General features: G+C 45.9%; 1 protein-coding gene across 4 annotated transcripts in view; it reads left to right on the plus strand.

Moving 5' to 3' along the window:
* DIP2B (disco interacting protein 2 homolog B) overlaps positions 1-26366 on the plus strand; it is a 125010-nt gene that overhangs the window by 82673 nt on the left and 15971 nt on the right. Inside the window, exons 2-20 of one of the 4 annotated variants that reach the window (XM_055696417.1) lie at positions 447-518; positions 7528-7674; positions 9035-9160; positions 10940-11152; positions 13384-13527; positions 14129-14248; positions 14827-15024; positions 17120-17211; positions 17654-17764; positions 19226-19349; positions 19858-19967; positions 20754-20856; positions 21874-21938; positions 22195-22288; positions 22863-22982; positions 24548-24662; positions 25250-25389; positions 25612-25748; positions 26066-26146. In XM_055696417.1, the coding sequence (XP_055552392.1) occupies positions 447-518; positions 7528-7674; positions 9035-9160; positions 10940-11152; positions 13384-13527; positions 14129-14248; positions 14827-15024; positions 17120-17211; positions 17654-17764; positions 19226-19349; positions 19858-19967; positions 20754-20856; positions 21874-21938; positions 22195-22288; positions 22863-22982; positions 24548-24662; positions 25250-25389; positions 25612-25748; positions 26066-26146 (2312 nt within the window). Of the gene's footprint in view, positions 1-446; positions 519-7525; positions 7675-9034; positions 9161-10939; positions 11153-13383; positions 13528-14128; positions 14249-14826; positions 15025-17119; positions 17212-17653; positions 17765-19225; positions 19350-19857; positions 19968-20753; positions 20857-21873; positions 21939-22194; positions 22289-22862; positions 22983-24547; positions 24663-25249; positions 25390-25611; positions 25749-26065; positions 26147-26366 lie in introns of all 4 variants that reach the window. The other 3 variants (XM_055696419.1, XM_055696420.1, XM_055696421.1) reach the window with 3 other exon arrangements.

A 26366-nucleotide genomic window follows, 5' to 3' on the forward strand; every position in this document is an offset into this window, starting at 1 on the left:
TGCTAAAAGCTGGTCTCAGTTTGATTAGTTTAAGATGAGGCTCTGAATTTGCACTTTCCCTTTGCCCTGTCATTTGGGAACTATTCCATTTTGTTAGCCTAAGTCGGCTCTGTGGTTACAGAATATTCTCATGCACTCCCAAGTTTCCCTTTTTAGGTTTTCAGTGCTTTGATATTCCATTTAGATAGCTGTTCTGATTCAAATTACGGCATTTAAATAGTATATAGCATCTATCTCTGGTCCCAGGGGAAACTACAGAAGTAATTCTGTAAGGTGGAGGCTTTGAAATCATAGTATACTCACATTTGTTCACTTTCAGGTTTTCTTCAGCGTGTGCGTTGCTGTGTTCAGGTGAAACCATCGTGTCATTGAATAGAAAAGCCAACAGTCATCAAGCTGAAAAATGAGGACGTGATTAAATGAGGATTTTTTTGTCTTGGTTTTAGGGGACATCACACAGAAGGGGTATGAGAAGAAGAGAGCAAAGCTGCTGGCTCCGTATGTTCCGCAAACCCAAGGTAGGTACTTGTTTGAGCTGGTGTAAGTTTTGCATAGCCTTGACATGAAAGGGATCTGTGGAATGTCTGTGGAGCGCTGAGATTTCATTTGCCAGCTCTGCGCGATTCCGTTTCATACGTGTTTCCTTAGCTATCTAATAACTAACTGTGGAGGTTGCGTGGATGCCACAAAGTCACGGGCAGTATTTTTGCCTCGTTCGTGCTGAACTCCAGGGATTCGTGGCAGTTCCAGAGCTCTTTGGTGGGTCTCTGTAGAGTGCTGTGTGTTTCAACGCTCTCTCTGCCCTGTCTTTATTTCCCACGTACATAAATCACATCCCGCTCCCTCGTCAGCTGAGAACTTGAGGGCTTCGAATCAGTCATGAACCGTGGGCTCCTCAAGAATCATCCTTGAAACCTTCTTAAAAACGGCTTAACTCTGCCGGGCTGGTCTGTCCTGTGTCCTTCTTTCAGCCGTCTTAATTCCCTGTTGGAGAAACATTCGGGTTTTCATCGTGTGTTGCTTTATTTTACCAGAGCAGCTGAATTCGTGTACTTTGTTTACATCTGTTTCTTTTGGTTCAGAGATCCTTAGCAGTAGAGCTGATTGTATGTAGGATAATTATATATAATTGTAAACTGAAGGATATGGCTGAAAGTATGCCTAATAATTATTATGGGGTTGCTTACCCAAAATAATTGCACTGCTGATATGCTGGGATGCTTAACCATTAAAAACTAACGCGTCTGGCTCTGAGCAGTTTGTGAATGGGCATGACAGGCAGTCATGACTGGACTTACCGTAATTTACCGAGATGGAACTACTGCCAAAAAAATGAAAAAAAACCAACCCAAAACCCCAGTGGAAGCTCAAAGTGCATTTATTGACCATCAGCGCTGCATCCGCTGAGGAAGGACGGTGTAGGTTTTCTCCTGCTGAAATTCCAGCAGTTGCTTGAGGAACATAGTAGGACTCTGGCACTGTCATGTGGCAGCTTCCAGGCTCTGCCATTCCGAAACACTGGCTGCATTCCTGCTCTCCTCCATCCCAGATGTTTCCCAGCTTTGCTTTGCTTGTGGATTTAGCTAAAGCTGGTGCTCATTCTTCTGCCTGCGCCCGGTTGCCGTAGAGGGTTATTTATCTACAAAAGAACGGTGTATCCTGTCTGCACTCCCCCTGCCCAACGTGGCAAGGCAAAAATTGTTTTTTAGCCTTCAAATTCGAGATTTTATTAGAAATGGCTCTCCCAGTACTGAGGGCTGCCTCACCTGGGCTGTGATAGGAATCTGAGGTTGCTACCTTTGTATCACATCTGTTATTTAAAGAAACCAAAAAGTCACACACATGACTAATCCCTCTTGATGGTCTTTGTAAGGAGGTATTTGTTAAGCAGGTTTTACAATCCCTTGGGTCCAAGGTGTACGATGCTGGTGGAGATCCTGAGCCTTAAAAGGAAACATGTGTGCCTTCCATGTGCTCAGGTGCCACCTTGGCAGACCAGCTTTTTCCTGGAGTTCGGTGGAGGCTGAAGCTCTACCAGTTGCTTTTCATCTATCGATGGCATGATCTCACGCCCCTCGTGCCTGTCACTTTACATGCTTGTTTGGTTTGTTGCAGAAAATGTTGTTTAATTAGATGGGGAAGGGGGATTAAAAAAAAAAATAAATGTTTGGCCAGACGGTCTGTGGCCCTGCTATTTTAATTATCATGTTTTTGAAAGCGGCAGAATGAGCTGAAGTTCAGGAAGAGGCGCAGGCTGATAGGAGCTCACCAACTAAGGCAGCATTTTGCCTGCCGTTTCGGCTCAGCCCTCCAACTTTTTATGTATCTTCTACCCCCCAGCTGCCCCTATATCTGGGATTGTTGTAAAAATCATGTTGAAGTCACGCAGGAGGGATTCGGAATCAGGTCACCTTGTTAATGAGAAGGAAATGCATTTAATCCACAAGAACAACAACAACAAAAAGTATTTACTGCTGGTGTTCCATGCGTTGGGTTTCTGGCAGCACTGTCCCGCTGCTCCTAATGGATTGTCTTCGTTTCATAGCTGTGAAATGAGTCAAAGGTAGGTAGGATGGCACGTCAGGGCATGTCAGCGTTATAACTGGGGAGATTCTTATTGCTAAATCGGTGCTCCGTTCACATTGCCTCTGGCAGTTTGCCTCCTTATTTTAGAGCTCAGGCAACAATGTTAATTACCTACAGATACATGTTTTCCTGGTGCCACATCCATTTCTGTAGATGGAACTCACTGAGGTGATGGAGCTGCGATACCAGCCTCGTGGCTCCTCTTGTTACCTGCTGGCTGCTGCGCAAAAGGCTTTGAAGAAAGTGTTTTGAGCAGCTTCCCAGGTTGTGCCTGTTGGGTAACGCTGCTGATTCCACCGCTGCCCGAATCCAAACCAGGGAGGGCAGGCGTGCCTGCTCCATGTTGCACTCCTCGCTAACCACCTGCGGAAGGAAAGACAGGCTGTCCTGCTGTCACCTCGTCCTCAGCGTCCTTCTGGATACGTCTTGAGCGTAGCTAAACCGTAAGTCGCCTTCTGAAACAGGCTTGGGACTCAGGGCTTTGAGATGTTGCTTTTATTGGAGCAACGCTGACGTTCTCCAGTCACCCTCAGAGCCAGTTGTGAAGACCAATTGGGTTTGCCCCTGTTTTAAAAGGTGCCATACGATGCTCTGATTTGAAAACCACTTTTTGGATGGACAGGTGAACTACTCCCCTACTAAGAGGTGGTGTAGTAACTCACCGCCTCTTCAGACAAGTTTTTGCTGCGGATACAGGCAAACCCTGCCTAGGGAAAGTGCTCCTGTCCGTATTAGTTATGACAAATCTGGAAAAGCATTTACAACTTTTTAGCTCAAACAGCGCAGCGACAGGAATGCCTTCTGCCAAAATTAGCCAGCCCTTGCACATAGGCTGTTGGCAGAGTGTGTTTTCTTGCTATTTAAGATAATGCATTCGGTTCTGCTGCTAATGTGTAAAGGAAATTTTATTCATTAAGCACTGATTCACTGTCAGAACCTTTTTATGTAACTGCTGGAGTGCTCTTCCTCCTGTTTTCTGTTCTCATGATGAGGAAGAAAAAAGAAAAAAAATCAAAATTTTTAAGCAAAGAGAACATTGGAGTACTTTTTTTATTGAAAAGGTAAGATGAATGCGATCTGGTGTTTTTGGTGTTCCAGTACCGCAGGGAAAGGTGTTGGAAGACAGGAGTAATATGCTTGTAAACCTGCTGAAATTGATAACATTTGAAGCCTAATTGAATTGATCTATGAATTTCAGCTGTTAATGGATGTTTTGGGTTTTTCTGCTTTGTGTTATTCATGGATAGCACAAGGTGGGAACATTACCAATTCTGTTAATTTAGTGTTTCATGTCTTTGAAATCATGGCACTTGGGAAAATAAGCATTTCTTCTTTGCTTCCTGAGGGGGCTGTCATATATCTCCTGTCTCAGAAGAGTCATTCCTGCCACCCTGTGTCTTGTGGACTGCCCATAAGCCAGCAGAAAGAACTCTACTGTAAAATTTTGCTGCTATTCCCCTCCCCCGCCCCCTTTCAGCATCATGTTATTTCAAATGGGAGCTAACGTGGAGCGGTAAAGCAGCGATAAAATAGCTTTGTCTAAACCTGTAAATCACGCACACGCGCTCCAGCTTAGTGTTGTTTAGAGAGTTTCACCCATTTACAAGACCTGACTTGCAGCTACCACAAGTGGGGAATTATTTTCTTCCTTATTTAGTCTGAGGGGTAACACAATTAAAGTTTAGCACTGGATTCTAGGAAATAAATTTCTCCCCCTTCGAAATGCTATCCAGGATCTGGAGCGCCAGAATTCTTCCATCATGTCTTGTAAAAGGCAGAATTAAGACCTGCCTAGCTAATAACTCCTGCAAAAGTCTCTGAATTTCCTAAATCTGGTGAGTTCTGGGTCTTCTCAGTGCTGGAAGACACCAGCAACCACACTACGCTGACGCAGCCGGGCTCTCCCCCGTGTTGTGGAGGTGCTGTGCAGGCTGACTTGTGAACCTGAGGCTTGAGTTTGTCATTTACGTGATTTTTGCAGGCACGTAGCTTGAAAAAACTCCACTTGTAAGGGGTGGCCAGTCCAACACGAGCGCTTCAGTGCTCTACGCAAAACAGCAGAATAACAGGTTTGTCTGCTGCGTTTCTTCTGTCACTGTCCTTGTTATTAATGTAAACACTTATTCTTGTTGATCATACGTGATGCTTATCACGATTCTTTCAATCAAAAAGTCTTTTTATGAAAAAAATAATCTCTAAATCATTGAACTTCTTCATCAAACCACAGGGATCAGAGCAGCCAGTTCTGCTTAAAAACTGAGGACAATTAAAAAAAATCCTTAGCATCCTTCAAAAGCAAATCTAAAATAGTTTCTTTTTCATCTCTCCGTAGATTTGGATCCTGCCAGCAGAAACTTGCACCTGTGGCAGGATTATTATAAAGGGAATGCTAAAAAAATCACCGATCACCTGCCAGGCTTCGCTCCCTGGCGTTGCTTTGTTGTACACCCATTTGTGATTTACACTTTTTTTCCCCCTCTTCCATGCTTGGATGCTTTGTTAGGCTACTGTAACATGTTATTATGTCATAGCAAAATACTTAAACAAAGAGCTCGCTCTTGGTGTGTCATGTCACTTACAGACACATTTGATCCCTTCGTAAATGCAATGTCGTGTTTGCCTTGTGATGCCCCGCAGAGCAGATGAGCTGCTTTTGCAAGACTTAACAAGAGAGAACTGAGTATGAATTTAATAATTCATTTAAAATAGTCTTAAATCTGCTGCTGACATCTAGTGGGTACTTGAATTTGTAAATATTTGAATGATCAGAAAGCATTAAGCTTTTCTTCTCGTCTTGTGAAGTTGTCTTGTCTTCGGATCAAAATAAAACTCTTGGTTTTGATTAAGGCCAACATGTGCTACAAAGATGTTAAACTAGTTACCGATTCAGTGCGTTCCAGAATGATGGGAAGGGACATCCACAGTGATCCTTTTGGATAAACTGAGACTTTTGAACTGAAAATCTCGCCCTGAAGTACAGATCTTCTGATTACCAGGTCCTGCACGTAAACCGCCCGAACTCTCTTTTCCTTTTCCCTTCTACCTTTCGTAGAATTTTTGCTGGCATTTTTGTACAGGTGATGATTATTTTTTGATAAGTGAAACCAGAGCTCTGTGTTACATGTTATGATCTCCAAAAAAAATACCAGTGAAAATGGGGAGTGGTTGTTTGTCCCCTTAACGAGGATTTCTGGCTAGCGGGATAGCTTCTTTTTAACGAGAAATATAGGTTCCCATTTTTTGGCAGGGTAGTTTAAAGAATCATGAATACATTAGCTGGGTAGCTTACCTCCACTGAGTGTTGATAATCACACGTGGAACTAGTAAAAATCCTAATAAAAGTTGACAAGTTTTATAAAGATTTCCAGTCCAAATAGTAAAGAGAGGGGTTAAGAAATAACTTCTTCCAGAGATGCAGCCCCCATATTCTTGAATTTTTTTCAAAGTATATGATGCTAGGCTAAGTGGATAGTTAGTTTGCTGTAAAATTTAATTAATATTCTGCTCTTTAGGTTTTTGGAAGGTATAGGAGGTGGTTGAATATTTCTGCAACTAGTTAGGTGTGATTTGCTGGTATTGTAAGTTCCCTGAGCTGGAGGCGCTTGCCTGCAGTTGTTTACCTAAAACCACACACTAAGAAAGTGGTATAACTGGAATTGGAGTCCAGGATTTGTGGTTTCCTCTTCATTTCTCTAATCCTTTGGTAGTTTGTGAGAAATTCATAAGCGGTGCGTATTTAGATGACACAATTGCTCTTGTTTTTGCATGACTTCAGGTGGCAACCTGAAGGTAATTACAGCTGTATGACCTTTTGGGTTTAGTTTTTAAAAAATTCTCACTGATGCACAGATTCATTTTAGAATTGACAATTCTAAGTAGCAACAATTCCTAGCGTCCTTTGCTGTGTCGCGTAAACTGATAACTTCTTATCGGATTATCTTTGTAGCTCCTGTATTCATGGGAAAACCAAACTTTTCCAGGATGATAAAGGCACTCCTTGGCACGCCGAAAGGAGCCAGAACGTGCACGACTCGAGGGGGCTGTTTGGTTTTGTAATTAATGTGAATAGCAAAGGCTCTTGCTGCTGGTATATTATTGGTTTTCCTGTCAATAATGCGTACTGGTCATCGGAACGCTGAGTAACAAACCCAGCTCCTCAATATATTTTTCTATAGGTTTGCTGCTCTCCATGACTCAAACTTAATTTGGGATAATAAATTACTGCATCAGTCAGAGCCCTTTACTCACTGTGCCCATAGCGGTGGTGTCTCCAAGGAAGCTGGTGTAAATGACAATGTTCTCTAAAAGCTGTTTACGTATATCGCTTCACCACCACTTAAACTGCTGGTTTTCTTCCATCTTAACGCAATGATGTGAGTAAGGTGTGGTCCTGATCCCATTGGAAACGTGGCAAAACAGGGAGCAAACCCTACAGATATTAAATGACAAAACGTCGGAGTTCGTTGCAAACGGCTCTGTTAAGTGTGTGGGATCGTAGGGCTTACCTGCCTGACCTACTATTTAATTTATCAAGATTTATCTGAAATCTTATCACTTTTGCTTTTGGATTTTGTAGTGGATTCTTTAAAGGTGGCTTCATCTTCCTTTATCGCTGACAGGTTACTTAAATTATGTGAAATTGTGTATTATATCACCTGCGTCAGATTTGCTGTAGATTGTCTCTTACTCCAAGTATCTAACAACGCCTCAAAAAGAAAAAAGCTGGGAAAAACCTCTTTAAGAGTAAGGTCAAAGAAGGGACAGGTATATCTTAACTGATTAAGGCGTAATTGGACAGATGTATTACGCTAATTACATCCACTGCACCACACACAAAAAAAAGAAAGGAAATCCTGTGATTATGTGGTAGAAGAGAAGAGCATGGTCAAAAAAAGCTCCTTTTATTTCCTGCACTCAGGAGAGCTGTGGACTGTTTTCCAGGGGTTGATCCAGTGTTACAGAAGGAATCCAGAACTCAGATGCCTGTTCCATCTGCAACTCCAGCCTCAGCATCATCATCGTCATCATCCTCATCCAAATTTCACCGAGCTCGCTCAGGGGGAGCCAGAGATGAACGCTATCGATCCGGTAAGGCGGGGGGCAAGGGCTCACCTGGGATTCCTATTGGTAAGGAAGAAAGTTCTGTGTCCTCTCAAGGAATCGAGCGTATTATCTGCTGATGGAAAATCCCACCTTGGTAGTTCTGTATAAAGAAACATCAGACTTGTATGACAGTGATTCTGAATCAAAAAGAATGCCAAGTAAAAAAAAAAAAGAAAGCAAATAACTTTTTGCCATTTTTGCCACTTTGATTTTTCTGGCTTGCATTGCCACCCTTCTGTCAATGACTTGCATTGAATGACATCAAGCTTGTTTTAACCGTGTCTGTAAGTAACCAGATGCAGTGAGGTGACAGGGAGCACTTGGTTCCTGGGATTGGCACCTCGCTGGTTTCCATCTCCACTTCAGGAAAGGAGGAGGTGGTGGCACCTATTTTTTGTTCCCACCTGGTTTTGGTTTTCCCTTTGCGTTAACAAGATCGAAGGTTTCTTCTCAACAGGGGCGAATAAAGTATATCAAATATACCTTCTCCAGGAACACTGCTATCACAGACCACCATTTCTTAAAGCATTAAAAGAGCCTCGTTTTCTGGGTTTTGGAGAAGCGTAATTAAAGTATGTTAATCTGAGAGATTAATGTAGATGACTTTTTTTTTTTTTTTTTTTTAAGAAGTTGCCTTCCCATCACCGGTGATGTGTCTTCCTTTAAAGAGCTCTAGATGTTTGCAGAGGGATGGAAGCTGCATGTCCTAGCCTGTTCCAGTTACTAACCAGCATGTATTTACAGCCATAGTTAGTAACTTCCAAGATTTACATAAAATCTGCATCCATTCAGATTTTTGAACAAGTTTTTTTCCTAAATCAGACAACTGGCTGAGAGCTTGTCGGTTTATAGACCAGAGTTGCACCTGGGGCTGTATACACTGTTAGCTTAGGTGCGTATTTTAAATTATGCACAAGCATATTTTAGGATAATTTTTGTTTGAGGGGAACAGTCTGGTGGGGTTGGGATTTCTATAACTTTATATAGAAACTTTCTATAAAAGTTGCTGGAGACAGAAGTATATAATGGCTAATCCAGAAGATTCCAGGCTAAAAAAACCTGGCTGTGCTATTAGCTATTGCTAACTTGAGAAACCTCAGTTCGTTTCCCTGGGTTGGGTTGGGTTTTGTTGTTGGTTTTGTTTTGTTTTGTTTTGTTTTTTAAAAAAAGGAAATGTGTACTTTACAAGCTGGTGGCAAAAATGTAGTTGTTTGGGAAGGTTCTGGAAAATGGACGATTGCATAAATCCAGATCTCTAGCAAGAGCTGCACGTGCGTAAGCCTTGCATGTTTTTCTTCCTCCTTTGCTGTTACAAAACTCGGTGTATGCGCTTCCCGTTTTGCAGACATCCACACAGAAGCCGTTCAAGCAGCCCTGGCAAAACACAAAGAACAGAAGATGGCCCTGCCCATGCCAACGAAAAGACGGTCTACGTTTGTTCAGTCTCCAGCTGATGCCTGCACTCCCCCAGGTTAGGTTCTTGCAGCGTGCGGTCTCTGTGGGGATGTTAAGGTACGCATTAGTAACAGTTGCTAAATCAAGAGGCTGGAATTGTCAAAATATTCAAGCTTTTTGACACATTTGGAGGTAGCGTGCTACTCCTGTAGTGCTCTTGCTAGGTTTGAGCAGCTGCTTGTTTTGGTGGAGCTGCTGTTAGGGCTGTGAAAATGCCTTTTTTTCCCAGAGCTTTGAAAGACTCAATTGACAAGAGCCGAGCAGGCTTTCGGACCCAGGCTTCTCCTTTTTGCTCCCCTCGCACCTATTTCGGTTGCCTCATTCATGTCTGGATTTGGTTAAGGTTTACTACTCAACGCACAGGAAAGATTCGCAGCGATACACATTTCTGGGCAAGAACCTTGGAGGGGATCCTGCGGGATTCCGTGACTTGCAGGACTTTTTCTTTACTAACCCCTCCCGTGTGATAGTGGCTGCAGCAAAATACCTCTGAGGACGCGGCGTCTGTTACGGTGCATGTGCTCAGATATTAATAAAGCTCTCTGTTTTCAAGCAGCTGTACGCACTGGCTTAAACAATGAGTACGTGTGATGTTCAGCAGCGACTTTTGTGTTGTCTCTCATCGTGCAGAAGCATCACAGTCATTTGGCTTGAGAAAGTCATCTGAATACTATGAATTCCTAGCTCACTGCGAATTCATATCTCCCTGGAACTGCTCTGCTAGGCTACCTCACTCACCCCTGTCCTTTTACCTCCTTTTTTTTTCCTTCGTATTCCTGGGTTTCTTTTCCTTTCTACGGGGGGCTCATGCATGTTCCTGGTGTCTGCTTGGGTCTCAGCTTTGTACTAACCTGCCCAGGACTACAACGCATTCTGAGCTGTGAGGGCTCCACAAATATCAGGGTACCGCTTACACTCTGTCTGGAATCTTTTTTCTTCAGCTCATAACTGCGTTCTGCTTTGGCAAGTACGTAGAACGTCACTTAACACTTGGATTTATAACTAGAGCGTAGGCAGGCAATCACTTTGAAGAACACATAAATTTTAGGCCAAAGTCTAATTGAATGTTTATACGTAGCACTGTACAACTGGAGATATCAAGTAATGAGTGCTTTCTTCACGATAAATAATTAGTTCACAGCTTTAGGATAGACGAGGTATTTGTTCTCTTGGAAACACAGGATGCAGTTCCTTGTTGTAGTGTTCTCTATTTTTTTTTGGTTTGTTTTGGGGTTGGGGTTTCATTGTTTGGTTTTTTTCTGCAGTTGAAAGGGACCCATTTAGAATACCAGACAAAAGCATTTTCTGCGTGTGGCCTTGGCACATTTGTTTCCCGGTGCCTGCATTCTGCTTGGTTCCTGGGAATTTCCAGTGTTGGCAACGATACTGACCCCTCACTTTCCATTTCAGAATGCCCAAAGTTAGGCAATCCCCCATCTGATATTATAGAATGCGAATGGAGAAGTAACGAGAGATAAGTTAATGAACTCGGAGAGCCCAGGGGAAGGATACTTGGCTGAGGAGGTGAATCTTGTGTGTGCTTTAAACAGGGGCAAAACACCAGGGGTAAAAAAATAATTAAAAAAAAAAAAGGGTGTTCGCCTCGGAGGCGGCTGCTGCTTTAACTCCTGGTTGGGCCACTGTAACCTTGTTTGACACAGCCTGTGGGGAAAAAAAAAAAAAAGACCTTCAGAGGACGAGCCTCTGCCATCGGTATGTGAATCGGAAAGAGGGCATGTTCAGTGCAATGTGCTTTTCCCTAAGCAGCTAGATTTTCTTTTCTGCTTCCACACAGACACGTCTTCTGCCTCCGAGGACGAGGGGTCGCTAAGGCGCCAAGCTGCTCTTTCTGCTGCATTGCATCAGAGCTTACAGAATGCTGAGTCTTGGATCAACCGATCTATTCAGGGGTCATCCACATCTTCATCAGCATCTTCTACACTTTCCCATGGAGAAGGCAAAGGGACCAGTGGGTCACTAGCTGATGTATTTGCCAATACTCGAATAGGTAGGAGATGGGTATGAACAGAAAAATTGTTGCGAGTTCAGATTGTGTTCATAAAGCTGGAGTTGCCCGTTGCAAAAGGGAAATTCGGATCCAGAGCTTAGTTAGTTTTGATGGAACTGGCTAGGATTTGTTGGAGTTGCACCATCATGATGTTTGTTTGTTTTTTGTTGTTTTGTTTTTTTTTCCTTCAGAAATTCAGAATACTGAGTTGGTTGAAGAAGGGGAAGTGGGGAGCAGGAGCTTATTGGAGTAGAAAAGACTCCAGGGTGTTGGTGACAGTATTGACAGGATCAGGAGGCACCACTTTCTTTCTGTATACTGTGTTGCTTACGTCTACAGCTATTTGGAAGCTCCTGTGTGTACAAAGCTACCGTATGCAAGTAGCATTTGGCATCTGTGTCCTGATGAATACCATAGGGGTGTGTCTTTGCCTACGGAGTGGGGGAAATGCTGTGTTTGAACATTCTCATTTTGCTATAAGCCCCAATGGTTTATTGTTTGTGTTAGATTAAAAAAAAAAAAAAACCCACCAAAAAACCCAACCCCAAACTAGCCATATATGTGAACAAATGAGCGTGTCGTCACAAAAAAATGGTTTTAGCCAGAGTAAAGATTTAGCGGAGATCTTTCACGACTAGCCTGAGAAATAATCAAAGCATCCAGGTATTGAGAAGACGGAGCAAAATCTACAGATCTGGATACCCCAGACTCAGTTTTTTGAGGCTCTGAGGTGCTCCTCGCTGCTGATGCTTCTGTATGAAACTGCAAAGTTTGTTTTTGCTCTGTGTATGTTTGTCTTTTTTTATCTGCTGTTTAAGGATATTACCGCATCTTAGGACATGTCTGTATTTTGTGTGCTCTCTGCTTTTGCTTAACTAGTTTGGGGCAAGCAGTGCGTAGAAGTGCTGGTGGTTTTAACTGTTTCACTTTTTTTTTTTTTACTGCTGTTATGTTTGTTTGTTTATTTGCTGGGACAAAAGTTGTTTTCTGAAATGGAAAACTGGGGAAATTGCCCATAAAATGTAGCCAATATAATTAACATCTCTTTGAAGCAGAGAGGCTGTTCTTAATTGGAGCGTACAGAAAGCCGCGTTACCTTTTGTAATGAATTAAGGTAATACAGCTTTTTACCTACAGAATAACTATTGTCTAATCTAATTAGTATTTTATGCAAAACAGAAGTTTTAAATTTTTGTTAGAATCGTATTTGCCACGTAGATGCCACATTCATCCTGTGTTAACACCTAATTTAAATGAATTAGAACTCTCGCTTAGACGATTTTTATACCTCTCATTGGAGAGAGCAATAAAAAGCCCTGCAATCGTTTGGAGCTGGACAAAACCTGGGCCCTTCCTAGTGATCTGAGAAGTGCAATACGTAGGAAATATTCCTTGTCACCTTATCGCCAAAGGTATGCAGAAATAGATTATTTTTGCCTCCCCCCTTTCCTTGGAAAGAGGGGCACAGAGTCAATCCCACGTAAGCAAAAGATGGCTTAAGAGAAAGTGAGAGAATTACTGAAGTATGCGGGTTTACTTGCAGTTTGAAGCTTAAAAACTCACCTGAAAAGCAAAACAGTTTCTTACAACTTAAAGCAAAAATAAGACCCAGCTCGCTCTGTTCGTTAGATTTTATTATTTAACTGCTGGACAGGCTCATACTGTTTAGCCACTGAACTGGAAGAAATTTCAACCCAACCTGATTTTTTGCTGATCTGCTCTAGTCAATAGCCTGCTGCGTGTTTTGTTTTAGAAAGCCCTTACTGACCAAAAAGTTAAATAGTATAATTCTAGCAAGAGAGATTGCTGCATAGGTGATGCAGGTTTTTGTTCTGGGGCTTTGAATATTTCAGAGCTCATGTGGATCTCAATTTTATTCCCCCGCACCCCCCACCCCACCCCCCCCAGTACAATCAATGGCAAGAGCTTGAGCTTGATTTGAAGGTTAGAACCCAAGAGCAGGAATTCTGTTTTGCCGAACCACTTCCCTGACATGGACAAAGCCACTCATCTTCTGCCTTTGTTTTCTGTTTTCCAGAACAGATAATGTGCACCTCCTAGAGCTACTTAATATTTAGGAAGCGGTGTGTTTAGCATTAATAAGAGCTCCTATACATTCAACCCATTAAATTCTTAAGGTTGTTGGTAACAGGTAACTAACGCTCTGCTTGTTCCGTCTGATAATAAAAGGTATATGTTAACGGCCATCTCCGTTTTCTTCCTTTTTGTAGAAAATTTCTCCGTTCCCCCAGATGTCACAGCAACTACCTCCTCTTCCTCGGCACGCCCAGCAGCGATTGACCTTCCTCCTTCAGGGATCGTGAAAGGCATGCACAAGGGATCTAATCGGTCGAGTCTCATGGATACTGCTGATGGTATGGAACCTTCCAGAGCACTCAGAAATTAGAGCAGTGTAAAGGAAGCGCTTAAGTCACACAATTGATTCTCCCCACCTATGTTTATCCCATTTCAGCACTTCACAAATAGGAAGTGGTTACAGCATTAGCATTAATGAATGTTATTATTAATTTTTAATAAATTTTAATTATATTTATATTAACACACTAAATTATAAATAATAAAATATTGTTTTTATATATTAAAATATTAAAGAAAATATTTTAAAAATATTTTTTATCTGGTCTTGCTGTGTCCTCCCTCTGCTGGCAGCCTGGCCCTGCAGCTGATCGATACTGCAGGCAGGCGCAGTGTTTCAGGGCAGATGGAAATCAGGCTTTGGCAGGGAAGAAATGCTTTAAAACCGAATTTCTGTTACTGGCATTTTCTGACCACCGAGTTAATACCAAACTGATACGATACTAACGTCATCCTGCGCTGGCGCAGCCTTTCATGATGGAAGCCAGTAGCTGAATGAGTGAGGGCACCAGGAGAAGTGTTCCTCCGGTGGAAGGAGGTAGAATATAAATGTTAATAGACATGCTGAATGCTTTTATTAGACAAAATCTTTCCCTCCAGGTGTTCCTGTGAGTAGTAGAGTCTCCACGAAAATTCAGCAGTTGCTTAACACCTTGAAACGACCTAAAAGACCACCTCTGAAAGAATTTTTTGTGGATGATTTTGAAGAAATTGTGGAAGGTAATAGCACCGGGGAATGGGGTTTATTCATCGTTTAAGTACACAGACAGGCACAGCACTAAATGTATTTATGCAGTTTTCAAAGTTGACTCTCACCGGTTCACTGTTTGCAGCTAGCTTTCGCGAAAAATCTGATACAAAACCAATGTTTGAAGTAATTTACTGTACTGTGGAGCTTTGGGTGGCCTCGATGCTAAACTTCATACAACATTTAAAATCTAGTAACGAAAATATTGAAATAGATTTCTAACCACCCTTCATTTGCTTCGGCTACTTTTACAATCCCTGGTTGGGAAGTGATTTAATTTCATTACAACCTTATTTTGTAAGATTGTTTTTCTTTCCTCCAGTTCTCAATGTTTTATTGGGTAACTTTTAATGGTACCTTAGGAGAAGACTGTGTTCACGATGCTTTGTTTCATGTGGGGCTTCCTAGGAAATAAAATGTGATAAGGGGGTGTTAAACCTAAAAGGGGGTGAGGAGGAAAAACATTCGTTTTCAGCGCGTCTTTCCAGCTTAACTGTGCGGTAACAAACGGGCGAAGATGAACTGGAAATATGATTGAATTATTCTTCAGTCCCCCAGCCTGACCCCAACCAGCCCAAGCCAGAGGGACGCCAGATGACACCCGTGAAGGGAGAACCCCTGGGAGTTGTTTGTAACTGGCCTCCTGCCTTAGAAGCGGCGCTGCAGCGCTGGGGCACCACACAAGCAAAGTGCCCCTGTCTGACCGCACTGGATGTTACAGGAAAACCAGTTTATACCCTCACGTACGGTGAGTTGGAGCCTGGCCTCCAGTGCTGACCTGCTCCGAAAGAACCCCACGTGGTCAGTCTTGGGGTGATTGCAAATATGTGGGGATGGGGGGGTGCACGCAGAGGGGGTTTGCAAAAGGGGGTGTGTGCATGGCAGGGTGCAGGTGGTGTGTGTGCGCACAGAGGGGTGTGCATCGGGGGGGGTGTGCACAGAGGGGTGTGCATCGGGGGGTGTGTGCACAGAGGGGTGTGCATCGGGGGGGTGTGTGCACAGAGGGGTGTGCATCGGGGGTGTGTGCACAGAGGGGTGTGCATCGGGGGTGTGTGCACAGAGGGGTGTGCATCGGGGGGGGGTGTGCACAGAGGGGTGTGCATCGGGGGGGGTGTGCACAGAGGGGTGTGCATCGGGGGGGGTGTGCACAGAGGGGTGTGCATCGGGGGGGGGTGTGCACAGAGGGGTGTGCATCGGGGGGGGTGTGCACAGAGGGGTGTGCACAGAGGGGTGTGCGTCGGGGGTGTGTGTGCGCAGAGGGGTGTGCGTCGGGGGGGATGTGCACAGAGGGGTGTGCATCGGGGGTGTGCGTCGGGGGGGGGTGTGCACAGAGGGGTGTGCGTCGGGGGGGGGTGTGCACAGAGGGGTGTGCGTCGGGGGGGGGTGTGCACAGAGGGGTGTGCGTCGGGGGGGGGTGTGCACAGAGGGGTGTGCATTGGGGGGGGTGTGCACAGAGGGGTGTGCATTGGGGGGGTGTGCACAGAGGGGTGTGCATCGGGGGGGTGTGTGCACAGAGGGGTGTGCGCACAAGGGGGTGTGTGGCAGCATGTGTGTGGTGAGTGTGCATGGCAGGGTGCACATGGTGCATGTGTGTGTGCACAGGTGGGTGTGGGGGGGGGTGCACATGGGGTTGGGGGTGTGCATGGTGTGTGTGCACAAGGGGGTGTGCGTGGCAGCCTGCATGTGGTGTGTGTGCGTGGCAGGGTGCACGTGGTGCATGTGCATGGGGGGCGTGTGCATGGGGTGCATGGGGGGTGCACGTGGGGTGGAGTGCACAAGGGTGTGTGTGTGGCAGCATGCGTGTGGGGTGTGTGTATGGCAGGGTGCACGTGGTGCGTGTGCAAGGAGGGGTGTGCATGGTGTGGGTGTGCACAGGTGGGCGTGCGTGGGGGGTGTGTGTATGGTGTGTGTGCACAAGGAGGTGTGCATGGCAGCATGCGTGTGGGGTGTGTGTGCATGGCAGGGCGCACGTGGTGCGTGTGCATGTGCAAAGAGGGGTGTGTGGAGGGCGGGTGTGTGTGTGGGAGGGTGCACATGGGGTGGGTGTGCGTGGGGATGCACATGGGGTTGGGGGTGTGTATGGTGTGTGTGCACAAGGGGGTGTGCATGGCAGCATGCGTGTGGGGTGTGTGCATGGCAGGGTGCACGTGGTGCGTGTGCAAGGAGGGGTGTGCATGGTGTGCGTGTGCACAGCTGGGTGTGCATGGGGGTTGCACATGGGGTTGGGGGTGTCTATGGTGTGTGTGCACAAGGGGGTGTACATGGCAGCATGCGTGTGGGGTGTGTGCATGGAGGGGGTGCGCATGGTGTGCGTGTGCACAGGTGTGTGTGCATGGAGGGGTGCACGTGGTGGGTGTGTGCGAGCGGGGGTTGCACATGGGGTGTATGTGCATGGGGGTGTGGCAGCATGCGTGTGGGGTGTGTGCATGGCAGGGTGCACGTGGTGCGTGTGTACAGAGGGCTGTGCGTGGTGTGCGTGTGCGTGGGGGGTGCATGTGGGGTGGGTGTGCACAAGGGGGTGTGCGTGGCAGCATGTGCGTGGGGGGTGGTTGCATGGCAGGGTGCACGTGGTGTGTGTGCACGGAGGGGTGTGCATCGGGGGTGTGTGTCCGTGGCGGGGGGGTGCACGTGGTGTGTGTGTGTTTGCACAGGGGGTGTGCGTGGCAGGGTGCACATGGTGTGAGTGTGCATGTGCATGGGGGGGGGGGGCGGTGTGTCAGATACCTCCCTGGGGTTTGAGAGCTCTGGGGACAAAACAGCGTAACCGACCAGGAGGAGGGGGCCGTAGCGGGTAACAGCGGGTAACCTCGGGGCTGGGCAAGGCTCTCGTCTTTGTGTTCCAGGCAAACTGTGGAGCAGAAGCCTCAAGCTGGCCTACACGCTGCTTAATAAGCTGGGGACCAAAAACGAACCCGTGTTAAAACCTGGCGACAGGGTAAGGAGCTCGGCGCTGGCTGGTTCTGCAGGAGGAGGGGGGGGGGGGGGCTCTCGCGTACCACAGGCACTGTGAGCTTGTTCTTCTAATAGCGAGACTTACCCCAGGGACAGGCTATTGGGGGAAAAAAAATTGTGATTTTTTCAGTCCTGCTGGCTCTTCTTGAAGGAAGTGTTGCACCTCTGCGAAAAAGAGAAAGTTCTAGATCTCTGGGTTTTGGCTGTGTGGGCACACGGGGCACGCCGTCGGTACTGCGCGAGGAGCTCACGCGCGCACCACGCGTTCCCCCACGTGGGAGAAAGAGCACTTGAAGGTGCCCTGTGAAAAACGCTGTGGTCGAACGTGAAATAACACCAAGCCTTCGAACTTTGAGCTGCTCTAGAGCTGAAATTTGCGATCGATCCTTGTATTTCAACTAACAGCACGGTTTTGTGAATTGTAGGTAGCCCTTGTTTATCCCAACAATGACCCGGTCATGTTTATGGTGGCGTTTTACGGCTGTCTCCTAGCAGAAGTCATCCCAGTGCCTATAGAGGTACCTCTTACCAGAAAGGTAACGTTGATGGAACTTGGAGGAGTGATGGGCTGATGTGGGATGAAAACCGAGTCAGACCATCAACCTCTGAAAGTGTTTCACGGCATCTGGCTGCTCCGTAGCACTGCGATGCGCAAGACCTTTGCCAACCTGGAGCAGCTGGTTAAAAAGGGGAAAAAACGGTTTTAAACCGGAGAGCTGTCCTGAGGAGCTGGAAATGGTTGGTTCGCCGAAATTCTGTAGTCTTCGTTCTGTTACTGCGAATCATTTGTATGGTACGGATAATCTTGTGAATCTGCCCGCTGACGGATGTCACGGGGAGCTCATTTCCAGCCACGCACAGCATCTGCCAGGCTTTTGCCTTTGCTGGGGACCCAAGGTGCTAAGCATCTCCGAAGACCTTGAGGCACCTTTTATTTGCTCAGCAAAGAGTTATCTTTACCCTTACCAGAATTTTTGCAAGATTGCCATGTCGTTGCCATGTCTAAACCGATAGAATTTCGTCAGAGGAGACCAAAGAAACAGGATAATGGCAAACATACGGCAAGAGGGGTGGTAATGACCTGGTTAGCTGGTCTGGTAATACTATGGGAGTCGTGGAGCTCAGCTTTCGTTTGTCTGCAACGTGACAAGTGCTCTAGCAACCAAATACAAAATTAAAACTTCTGGGATTTGCCCAATCAGGTTTCTTAGTAAGCTACCTCAGTTCAGCGGTTTTATCCTTGTGCAATAGAAATGAGTTCCCGGGGAAAGAAAGCTCTTGTTATTTCAGTGTAATTATATGATTCCTCTTTGAAGCATCTGGGCTGCCGTTAATAAAAACAAATGGTACATGCTCGGTGCCTAGATGCTGGGCACGAGCACTTGTTTTCCACGGATTTTTGCATCCAATGCATTTTAGTCTTGCCAGTGGAATATTTGTTTTATGCCTAAAGAGTTCCCTTTGAGAATCACCAAATTTCTCTGCAATCTGGCCCGGGTTACGCAATCGTTTCATTTTTTAATGGAACGAATTGAAATGAGCGGGCTTGGTGTGCAGAAGGTTTAAGTTAACCCTTCTGCATTTTTGGGATGGCTTCTCATTTTCCTGCGGACTTTGATTGGCTTGTAGGTATGTCTCCATTTTCACCTGGCAGGCTTTTGTCCTGGATATATCCCACCTTCCAAAACATGGTTTATATAAAACTCAGAAGCAGTTGCATTCGCCCCAGCCAGCCAGTGGCTGTCGTTTGAGTTTCAGACCGTTGCCAGACACCAGATGCAGGTGGAGAAGGACAAACCAAAGGAAAAAGTCTGTGTGGGCTGGAGGTTTTTTTCTTTTTCCTCCCTCCGTGATCCATAACGTTACCATCCAGTTACCAGAGCATTACCAAACCTTGGATTTTGGTAAGGGGAAAGTTGATTTATGTCATCTTTAAACAGGAATGACTTTTTTTTTTTTTTTTTTTTTTTTTTTTTTTATCTCCTCTCTTCCCTCAGGATGCTGGTGGTCAGCAGATTGGTTTCCTGCTGGGAAGCTGTGGTATTGCGTTGGCCCTCACCACTGAAGTCTGTCTGAAAGGGCTCCCAAAAACCCAAAACGGAGAAATTGTGCAGTTTAAAGGTTCGAGGGTTATAGACTCGCTTTTGATCGCGCTTTTGCTATGGCTGAACTGTCTGAAAATGGCTGTTAGAAGTCTGAATGCATCTGGGGATGGGCAAGGGGGGCAGCTTCTCGGTCAGCATCGCTTTGCTTGCAGGTTTTATGCATACGGGGTAGATTGGTCCGTGCGTCTGTCGTTCTGGAAGTCGCGGTGAGCGAACCTTACAAGCCAGGGTTGTCCTCGGATCGCTTCACTGCCGTTTGGCAGGTCCCAGAGCAGTTTTATTAATGATACAAGAAGCTATATTTAGAAATCCTGCAGGCAGCTTCCCCGAGTAGAGGAAGTACCTTGTTGCCCACTGAACTCCCTGATGAGAAATGAAATGAACCTTCTGGCTAGTGGCTTCGCTTGGTATTTTGCTCGTGTAACTGAACTTGGACAAATGACGGGGTTTTCGTGTATTCTTACAGAATATAAATCCCCTAATAAGTAAACTGATATTAATGTACCACTTAATTTTGGCTCTAGGTTGGCCCAGACTCAAATGGGTTGTGACAGATTCAAAATATCTCTCCAAATCTCCCAAGGACTGGCAGCCCAACATCTCAGCTGCAGGAACTGAGCCAGCATATATTGAGGCAAGTAGTGAATGGGGAATAGAGAGTCGTTTCCGTGGGCTGAATTTAATGTTCTAATCACCAGAGAGAGAACTCTTTCACCTACGCTACCTTAAACTTCCCAGTTTTTAGCTGCTGAAACAAGTCTTTCCCTGTGTGCAACCTGCTGCGAAGCTTATTTTAGTTTTGAATACCTCTGTGGCCTTGAGCACTGCTCAAAATGAACTGGAGAACGCTGTTCTCGTTCCAGAAAGCTGGTAATTGAGACGACTGAGCTCTCTGAGATAGCGTACTTGATAACACAGATTTCTGAAACTACTTATGCCAACAGCATTTTGAATTTTTCTGTTCTTCCTGGCAAAGCTTATTTTCGTTTGTATGCCTCAGTAAGGCGACTTTCAGGAATTGCAGTGGTTTACGTAGTAACAGCAGGCTGCTTCTAGGAATTGCGGCGGTTTAAGTAGTAACAGTAATTTGGCTGTTGTAAAATTACAAACTAGCTTTTCAGTTTACTTACGGGAGCAGGAAGAGATGGCCTGAGAAAGAATAATGCTGAAATAAATGCAAATACAATTAAATTACCATCTTTATCTCTCTGGAGTTACCTGAACACGTTTACTACCTGAGTAACACTCTTGTCAGTAGTGAAACTTGCTGATACCTTTCTACAAGCAGGTGCTTTTTTGGGTATGTCTTCAGCAGCTTTGGAGAAACAAAACTTCATTTAATATGCGTTCTGTGGTTTAATTTCCTTCATATGTGGGATCCAGAGTCACACCATGGCTGGTTTTTTTTTTTCTTCTGTAGTACAAGACGAGCAAAGAGGGCAGCGTTATGGGTGTTACGGTGTCTCGGATTGCCATGCTGTCTCACTGTCAAGCCTTGTCTCAGGCCTGCAACTATTCTGAAGGTAGGTGATGGCGCAGAAACGTGAAAGGAATGAAAATTCAGCGACATCCTTTCAAGTGGTTGACCCTCATGTCTAACAGCTGTCTATTAGTGACCCAAACACGATAGTATTTGCTTTAAAAAAGAAAAAAGGGGGTGTGTGCTGGTGTAAAAGAAAAAAGCGTAGATTAATTCTGCCCCAAAATTGAAGACTGTCATCTTTTTCCTTCCAAAACTACATCATTTTCACTGCTGTTGTGAAGAGGAATAAAAATGGGGATTTGTGTCCTGTCTAGAAAGGGAATGAGTCTGTTCTGATGAACGAAAAGGGGAGCGAATGAGTCAAAAATGGAGCGTTTTCCAACAGGCTGCGGTCCCCCTCTTGCTGTACTGATCACCCATTAAAATGTCTTTCCAGACTTTTTTGTTCTTGATTGTGTAAATCCCAAAGCACCTCTTGCTGGTTCAGTACTAGTCACGCGAGGCGTTTTGGCTAACCCAGAAATTGCTGGTGGGACTAAGAGTTCTGCTATGTGATACGGTTTTAGTCTGACCTACCTCGTAAATCAAGCTAATTTATATACCCATGAGCGAAACTTTATTTTTAGAGCTGTATGTCATAGTGCTTTAAAATGCAGAGTTTGTCTTTTGGAAGCCGTCGCTTTCATTTCCATTGCTTCTGGGAGTCTGTGCATGAGTGATGTTCTCTACTCTCTTACTGCTCGTGCGTAACGAGGTTAAGGCCCTTTTTGTTCTGCTGAGGTGCGTTACAGCCTGGAATGTAGTTCTCTTGCAACTCTCTGGGATGTGTTCCTTCCCTTAAATTGATGTTCAGGTGCGCTGTTTTGCATCGCAAGGAGTTCTGAGTAGTAAAAACGTATCATCAGACAAACAAGGCTGTGCGCTTGCTTGCTACCTGTGTGCCTCCCGCGGCAGATCTGACAGGTTCAGGTGACAGATTCAGACGTGTTGCGGCGTAAATAATGGTCACAGCTGTCCTGGCATGTTTCACTTCAAAACTACAACTTCCTTTTCCCAGGTGAAACGATAGTGAATGTGTTGGATTTTAAGAAGGATGCAGGGTTGTGGCACGGCATTCTAACGGTGAGTTGAGCCTGTAAGCATAACTCTTTATAATGGCAACCTTTGAGGAGGTGGTTGAGGACCATTACCTGTTAAGTCACCCGTTTTTCTCCCTGCTAGATCTGCAACTCTCTGGAGGAAGTGTAGAAGCATCCTCAGTAAACTTACGTGAATTCCTGGGGGGGCAGGGGTTGATGGGGAGTGAGGGTAACTCCTGTTTCTGCTTGCTCACCCGTTTTGTGAGCCCTTTTCTAAAAATCTGGTTTCTGCTTTTCAGAATGTAATGAACAAATTGCACACGATCAGCGTGCCCTACTCTGTGATGAAAACCTGTCCGCTCTCATGGGTGCAGAGGGTTCATGCCCACAAAGGTAACTCCGTGTGTTCCACAACTTCAGCTTGAAGTTCTCAGGATAAACGAGTGAGGGGCATTAAAATCTCAAATAATTTAGAGCCTGTCGTCTTGCTCTTCCATGACAAATCTCAAGGGCTCAAACTCTAAATTTCTTTCTAAATATGCACAAAGTCCTAACGCCGCGTGAATGTCGGTGAACCTGATGGGGACCCTGTGAGCTGTGGATTTTGAAGCCAATGCCTTTTATGAGGCCAAGAAAAGAGTTAAGCACAGCAAGATCTGTTGATATCCCCGGTCCTCACCGAGGATGTTCAGATGGTGATAATGATTTACGTACTTTGGAGGGGGCGGGCTGCGATAGGGACAGACCGTGACAGACCTTGGCTCCGGTGGTGGGCAAACGGCCTGTATGCCACAGCAGATGCTGTTGTGTGTTGGGGTTTGCTGTTACTGCAGGTTCGATTAATTAAAGCTTGCTTTAGCGAGGATTTTCCCATTTGGGAGTGTGTATTCATAGGAAAGTGGCTTGTGGAAAGCTTTTATTTGTCCTGACATGGGTTTTTGGGTTTTTTTTTTCGCTTGGTTTGCAGCAAAGGTTGCTTTAGTCAAGTGTCGAGACTTGCACTGGGCCATGATGGCCCACCGAGACCAAAGAGACGTCAGTTTGAGTTCTCTACGCATGCTGATTGTAACCGACGGTGCAAATCCTTGTGAGTATGCGCATCCTGCTGTTCTCAGGAGAGGTTTCTCACCTGGTTGTCTCGCAGGCTCAAACCTAACTCCTTTTGTATCTACAGCATTCCGAGACGATTTAGTTAGGGCAGCTGTCTGGTGACACGGAGCTGTGGCTCACGGTACTTGCGCGCCGGGCAGAGGGATCTCTGTGCTTTCATCCTTTGTGTGAGCTGTGACCAGTCCTGCAAAGTGAGAAACGGGAGAGCTGAATGGGGAGCTCTTGTGTGTGAAACAGAATGCTGGTAGACACAGTGAGATCGGTTTTAAATTGCTCATAGGGGTTAAGGGAAAGGCTTTTAAGACGAACTTTGAAGGGCAAAAAATCCCCAGAAAAATCCGCGAGGAATTCTGTTAGTGAAAAAACTTAAAGAATGTTTATCTGGGTGACGCCAGCGGGAAGGGATACTCGGATAGACCATCAGACCTGTCTGCGTGGGAGCAGAGCCAACACGTGCTCTGCTTGCTGGAGCTTTGGAAAGGATTTTAAGCCTGTTGTTGTACCATGACCTTGTGCAACTCCGAAGTAAATTAGGGGAGGAAGGCAGACTTGTCCAAGAGAATATGCCTGTTCCCAAGTCACATTCAGCAGGCACTGAAGCGCCTTTGTGGTTGGCATCTTAGGAGATGCTACCTGGAGTTTTTAGAAGTGATATAGTATCTATACTCTGCAAATACATTTTCAGGTTCTTTTACAGACAACTTTCTTAAAATGATAGAATCGTTTATGTTGGAAAAGATCATCAAGTCCAACCGTTAACCCGGCACTGCCAAGGCCACCACTCAACCACGTGCCCAAGTGTCACGTCTATGTGTCTTTTAAATAGCTCCAGGGATGGTGGCTCCACTGCTTCCCTGGGCAGCCTGTTCCAATGCTTGATGACCCTTTTGGTGAAGAACTTTTCCTCCTGTCCCACATAAACCTCCCCTGGCACAACTTGAGGCCGTTGCCTCCCAGTTCCCTCAGCTGCTCCTCGTAAGACTTGTTCTCTAAACCCTTCAGCAGCTCCAGAACCTCGGTGTCTTTCTTGGGGTGCAAAACTGAACACAGTATTTGAGATGCCGAGTACAGGGGGACAATCACTAGCCCCGCTGGCACACCACGTACAAGCCAGGGTGCGACTGGCCACCTTGGCCACCGGGGCACGCTGCTGGCTCATGTTCAGCTGGCCATCAGCCAGCACCCCGGGGTCCTTTTCTACCGGGCAGCTTTCCAGCTGCTCCTCCCCGAGCCCGTAGCGTCCTAGTAGACGACATCGACAGCCTTGCCCTCACCTACTAAGCAGGTCACCTTGTCATAGGAGATCGGATTAGTCAAGCAGGACCTACCTTTCATAAACCCACGCTGACTAGTCCTGATCACCTGGTTGTCCTGTACGTGCCACGTGATGGCACTAGGGATGATCTGCTCCATAACCTTCCTCGGCACCGAGGTCAGGCCGACAAGTTTGCACTTCCCTGGATCCTCTGTTCGGTCCTTCTTGTAGACAGGCATCAAAGCAAATTACGTAAAGTCGTAGTGGCCTATTTTCTTTCTTTGCAGGGTCCGTTTCCTCGTGTGATGCCTTCCTGAGCTTGTTTCAGAGCCACGGGCTTAAACCAGAGGCGATTTGTCCATGCGCGACATCTCCAGAAGCGATGACGATCGCAATACGGAGGTAACGGGTGTGCAGCGCTGCAGTCCGTTTGCTAAATGAAGTGATCCAAGCCGAGCTTTGTTCACACATCAGTGGGTCATAGTTGACTTAAGCGTGTAATAAGCTCCGCTGACATTTACTCCGTGTGTTCAGCTATTCACGGAGCTAAGCTGTGAAACGTTTCTCCTAAGATGTGTGTGAGAAGCAGGCGCTGCTTTTTCCCCACTCGTGATTTATGCAGCGTGGTGATCCTGAATCTGAGATTAAATTTAGACAGTCATTTTCATAGTTTGTTTCTGTTGCTGCTGCCTTCTGTAAGAAACAGCCCCCTCATCCTCTGGCCTGGGGGCTGGTGTTTGATGTGGGGTGAGTGAAGGGGCTGCAGGAAGAGTTGCAGTTGAGTAAGAAACCAGGAATATGGTTTCTTACTTATTGATCCATGTGGATCAATAAGGGAAGGCAGTCCCTACTGCCGTCGTTGCATAACAAATTTAAAACTGGAAGAAGTGACACCGAAATATGCATATTTCTGTTGCTGCAACACCTTCATCCCATCTAATAACAGCCTGCATGCCTGGTTTAGCGTATTGATTTTGTGTCCTTCAAAGGCCTGGGGTCCCTGGGGCACCTTTGCCTGGAAGAGCCATCCTGTCCATGAACGGGCTGAGCTTTGGTGTCATTCGTGTCAACACCGAAGATAAAAACTCCGCTCTCACTGTCCAGGACGTTGGTCACGTGATGCCAGGAGGTAAAAACATGCAGGAATCTCCTGCTTTTCAAAAAAATAATTAAAAAAGCCCCTTTTGTGAATGGTCTGGGGTGATTTTAGCAAAAGCAGGGGTGATGTTCTCTCTCACGTTCAGCCTCGGCGCTGGGGGAGGTTTGCAGCCCCCGCGCTGTGTCGTTTTACCCATCACGGTTAAATGTGTCAGTTCTTGGGACCGTGTTAACGATGCGTGATTCGTCCTAGGAATGATGTGTATAGTGAAACCTGATGGGCCACCTCAGCTCTGTAAAACGGATGAGATCGGTGAAATCTGCGTTAGCTCCAGAGCGGGAGGAATGATGTATTATGGGCTGGCAGGGGTGACAAAGAACACATTTGAGGTATGTAGAGTAGAATGTATCTTTCTTTCCCCGTTTCCTGCGTAGAACTGATAGCCTTGTATAATCTCTGGGGTCTTCAACTGAAGTGTTGATGTTGTTTTCCAAAAAGCCACCCCGAAAAACTCCTTGAAGTTAGTTACATTCAGTGTTCCCCTTCCATGAACTTCTCCCACAGTGCTGAAATGGTGACTTGACCGAGGATTTCCTCCCCTTCTGCTCATGGCTTCACTCACATGCGGTGCGATTCTTGATGTGGGGAACGGTTTTCTATCCTCAGGCAAATGCACTCTGCCTCCAACTCCTCCCTTCTGTTGCAGGTTATCCCCGTGAACTCGGCTGGCTCTCCAGTGGGTGATGTGCCATTTGTTCGGTCCGGCTTGCTGGGTTTTGTTGGACCTGTACGTAATACTGGTTTCGAGCTTGCATGCTGTGTTCTTTTGTTCCTGCTAGTAGCCTTCAACGTTTAAAAGAAAAACCTTTGGGTACAGAAGTGCGTGTAAGATACTTGAGAGTTAATGGGTTTGCCTGAGCCAGCGGGAACCCTTACTTCTCCACCGCGTTGTCATTACGGTGCCTTACTGTGTTGCTCGTTACATTTTTACCTTGCTAATTCTTCTA

Source organism: Falco cherrug, chromosome 19 (genome assembly GCF_023634085.1).
Source record: "Falco cherrug isolate bFalChe1 chromosome 19, bFalChe1.pri, whole genome shotgun sequence".
NCBI lineage: Eukaryota > Metazoa > Chordata > Aves > Falconiformes > Falconidae > Falco > Falco cherrug.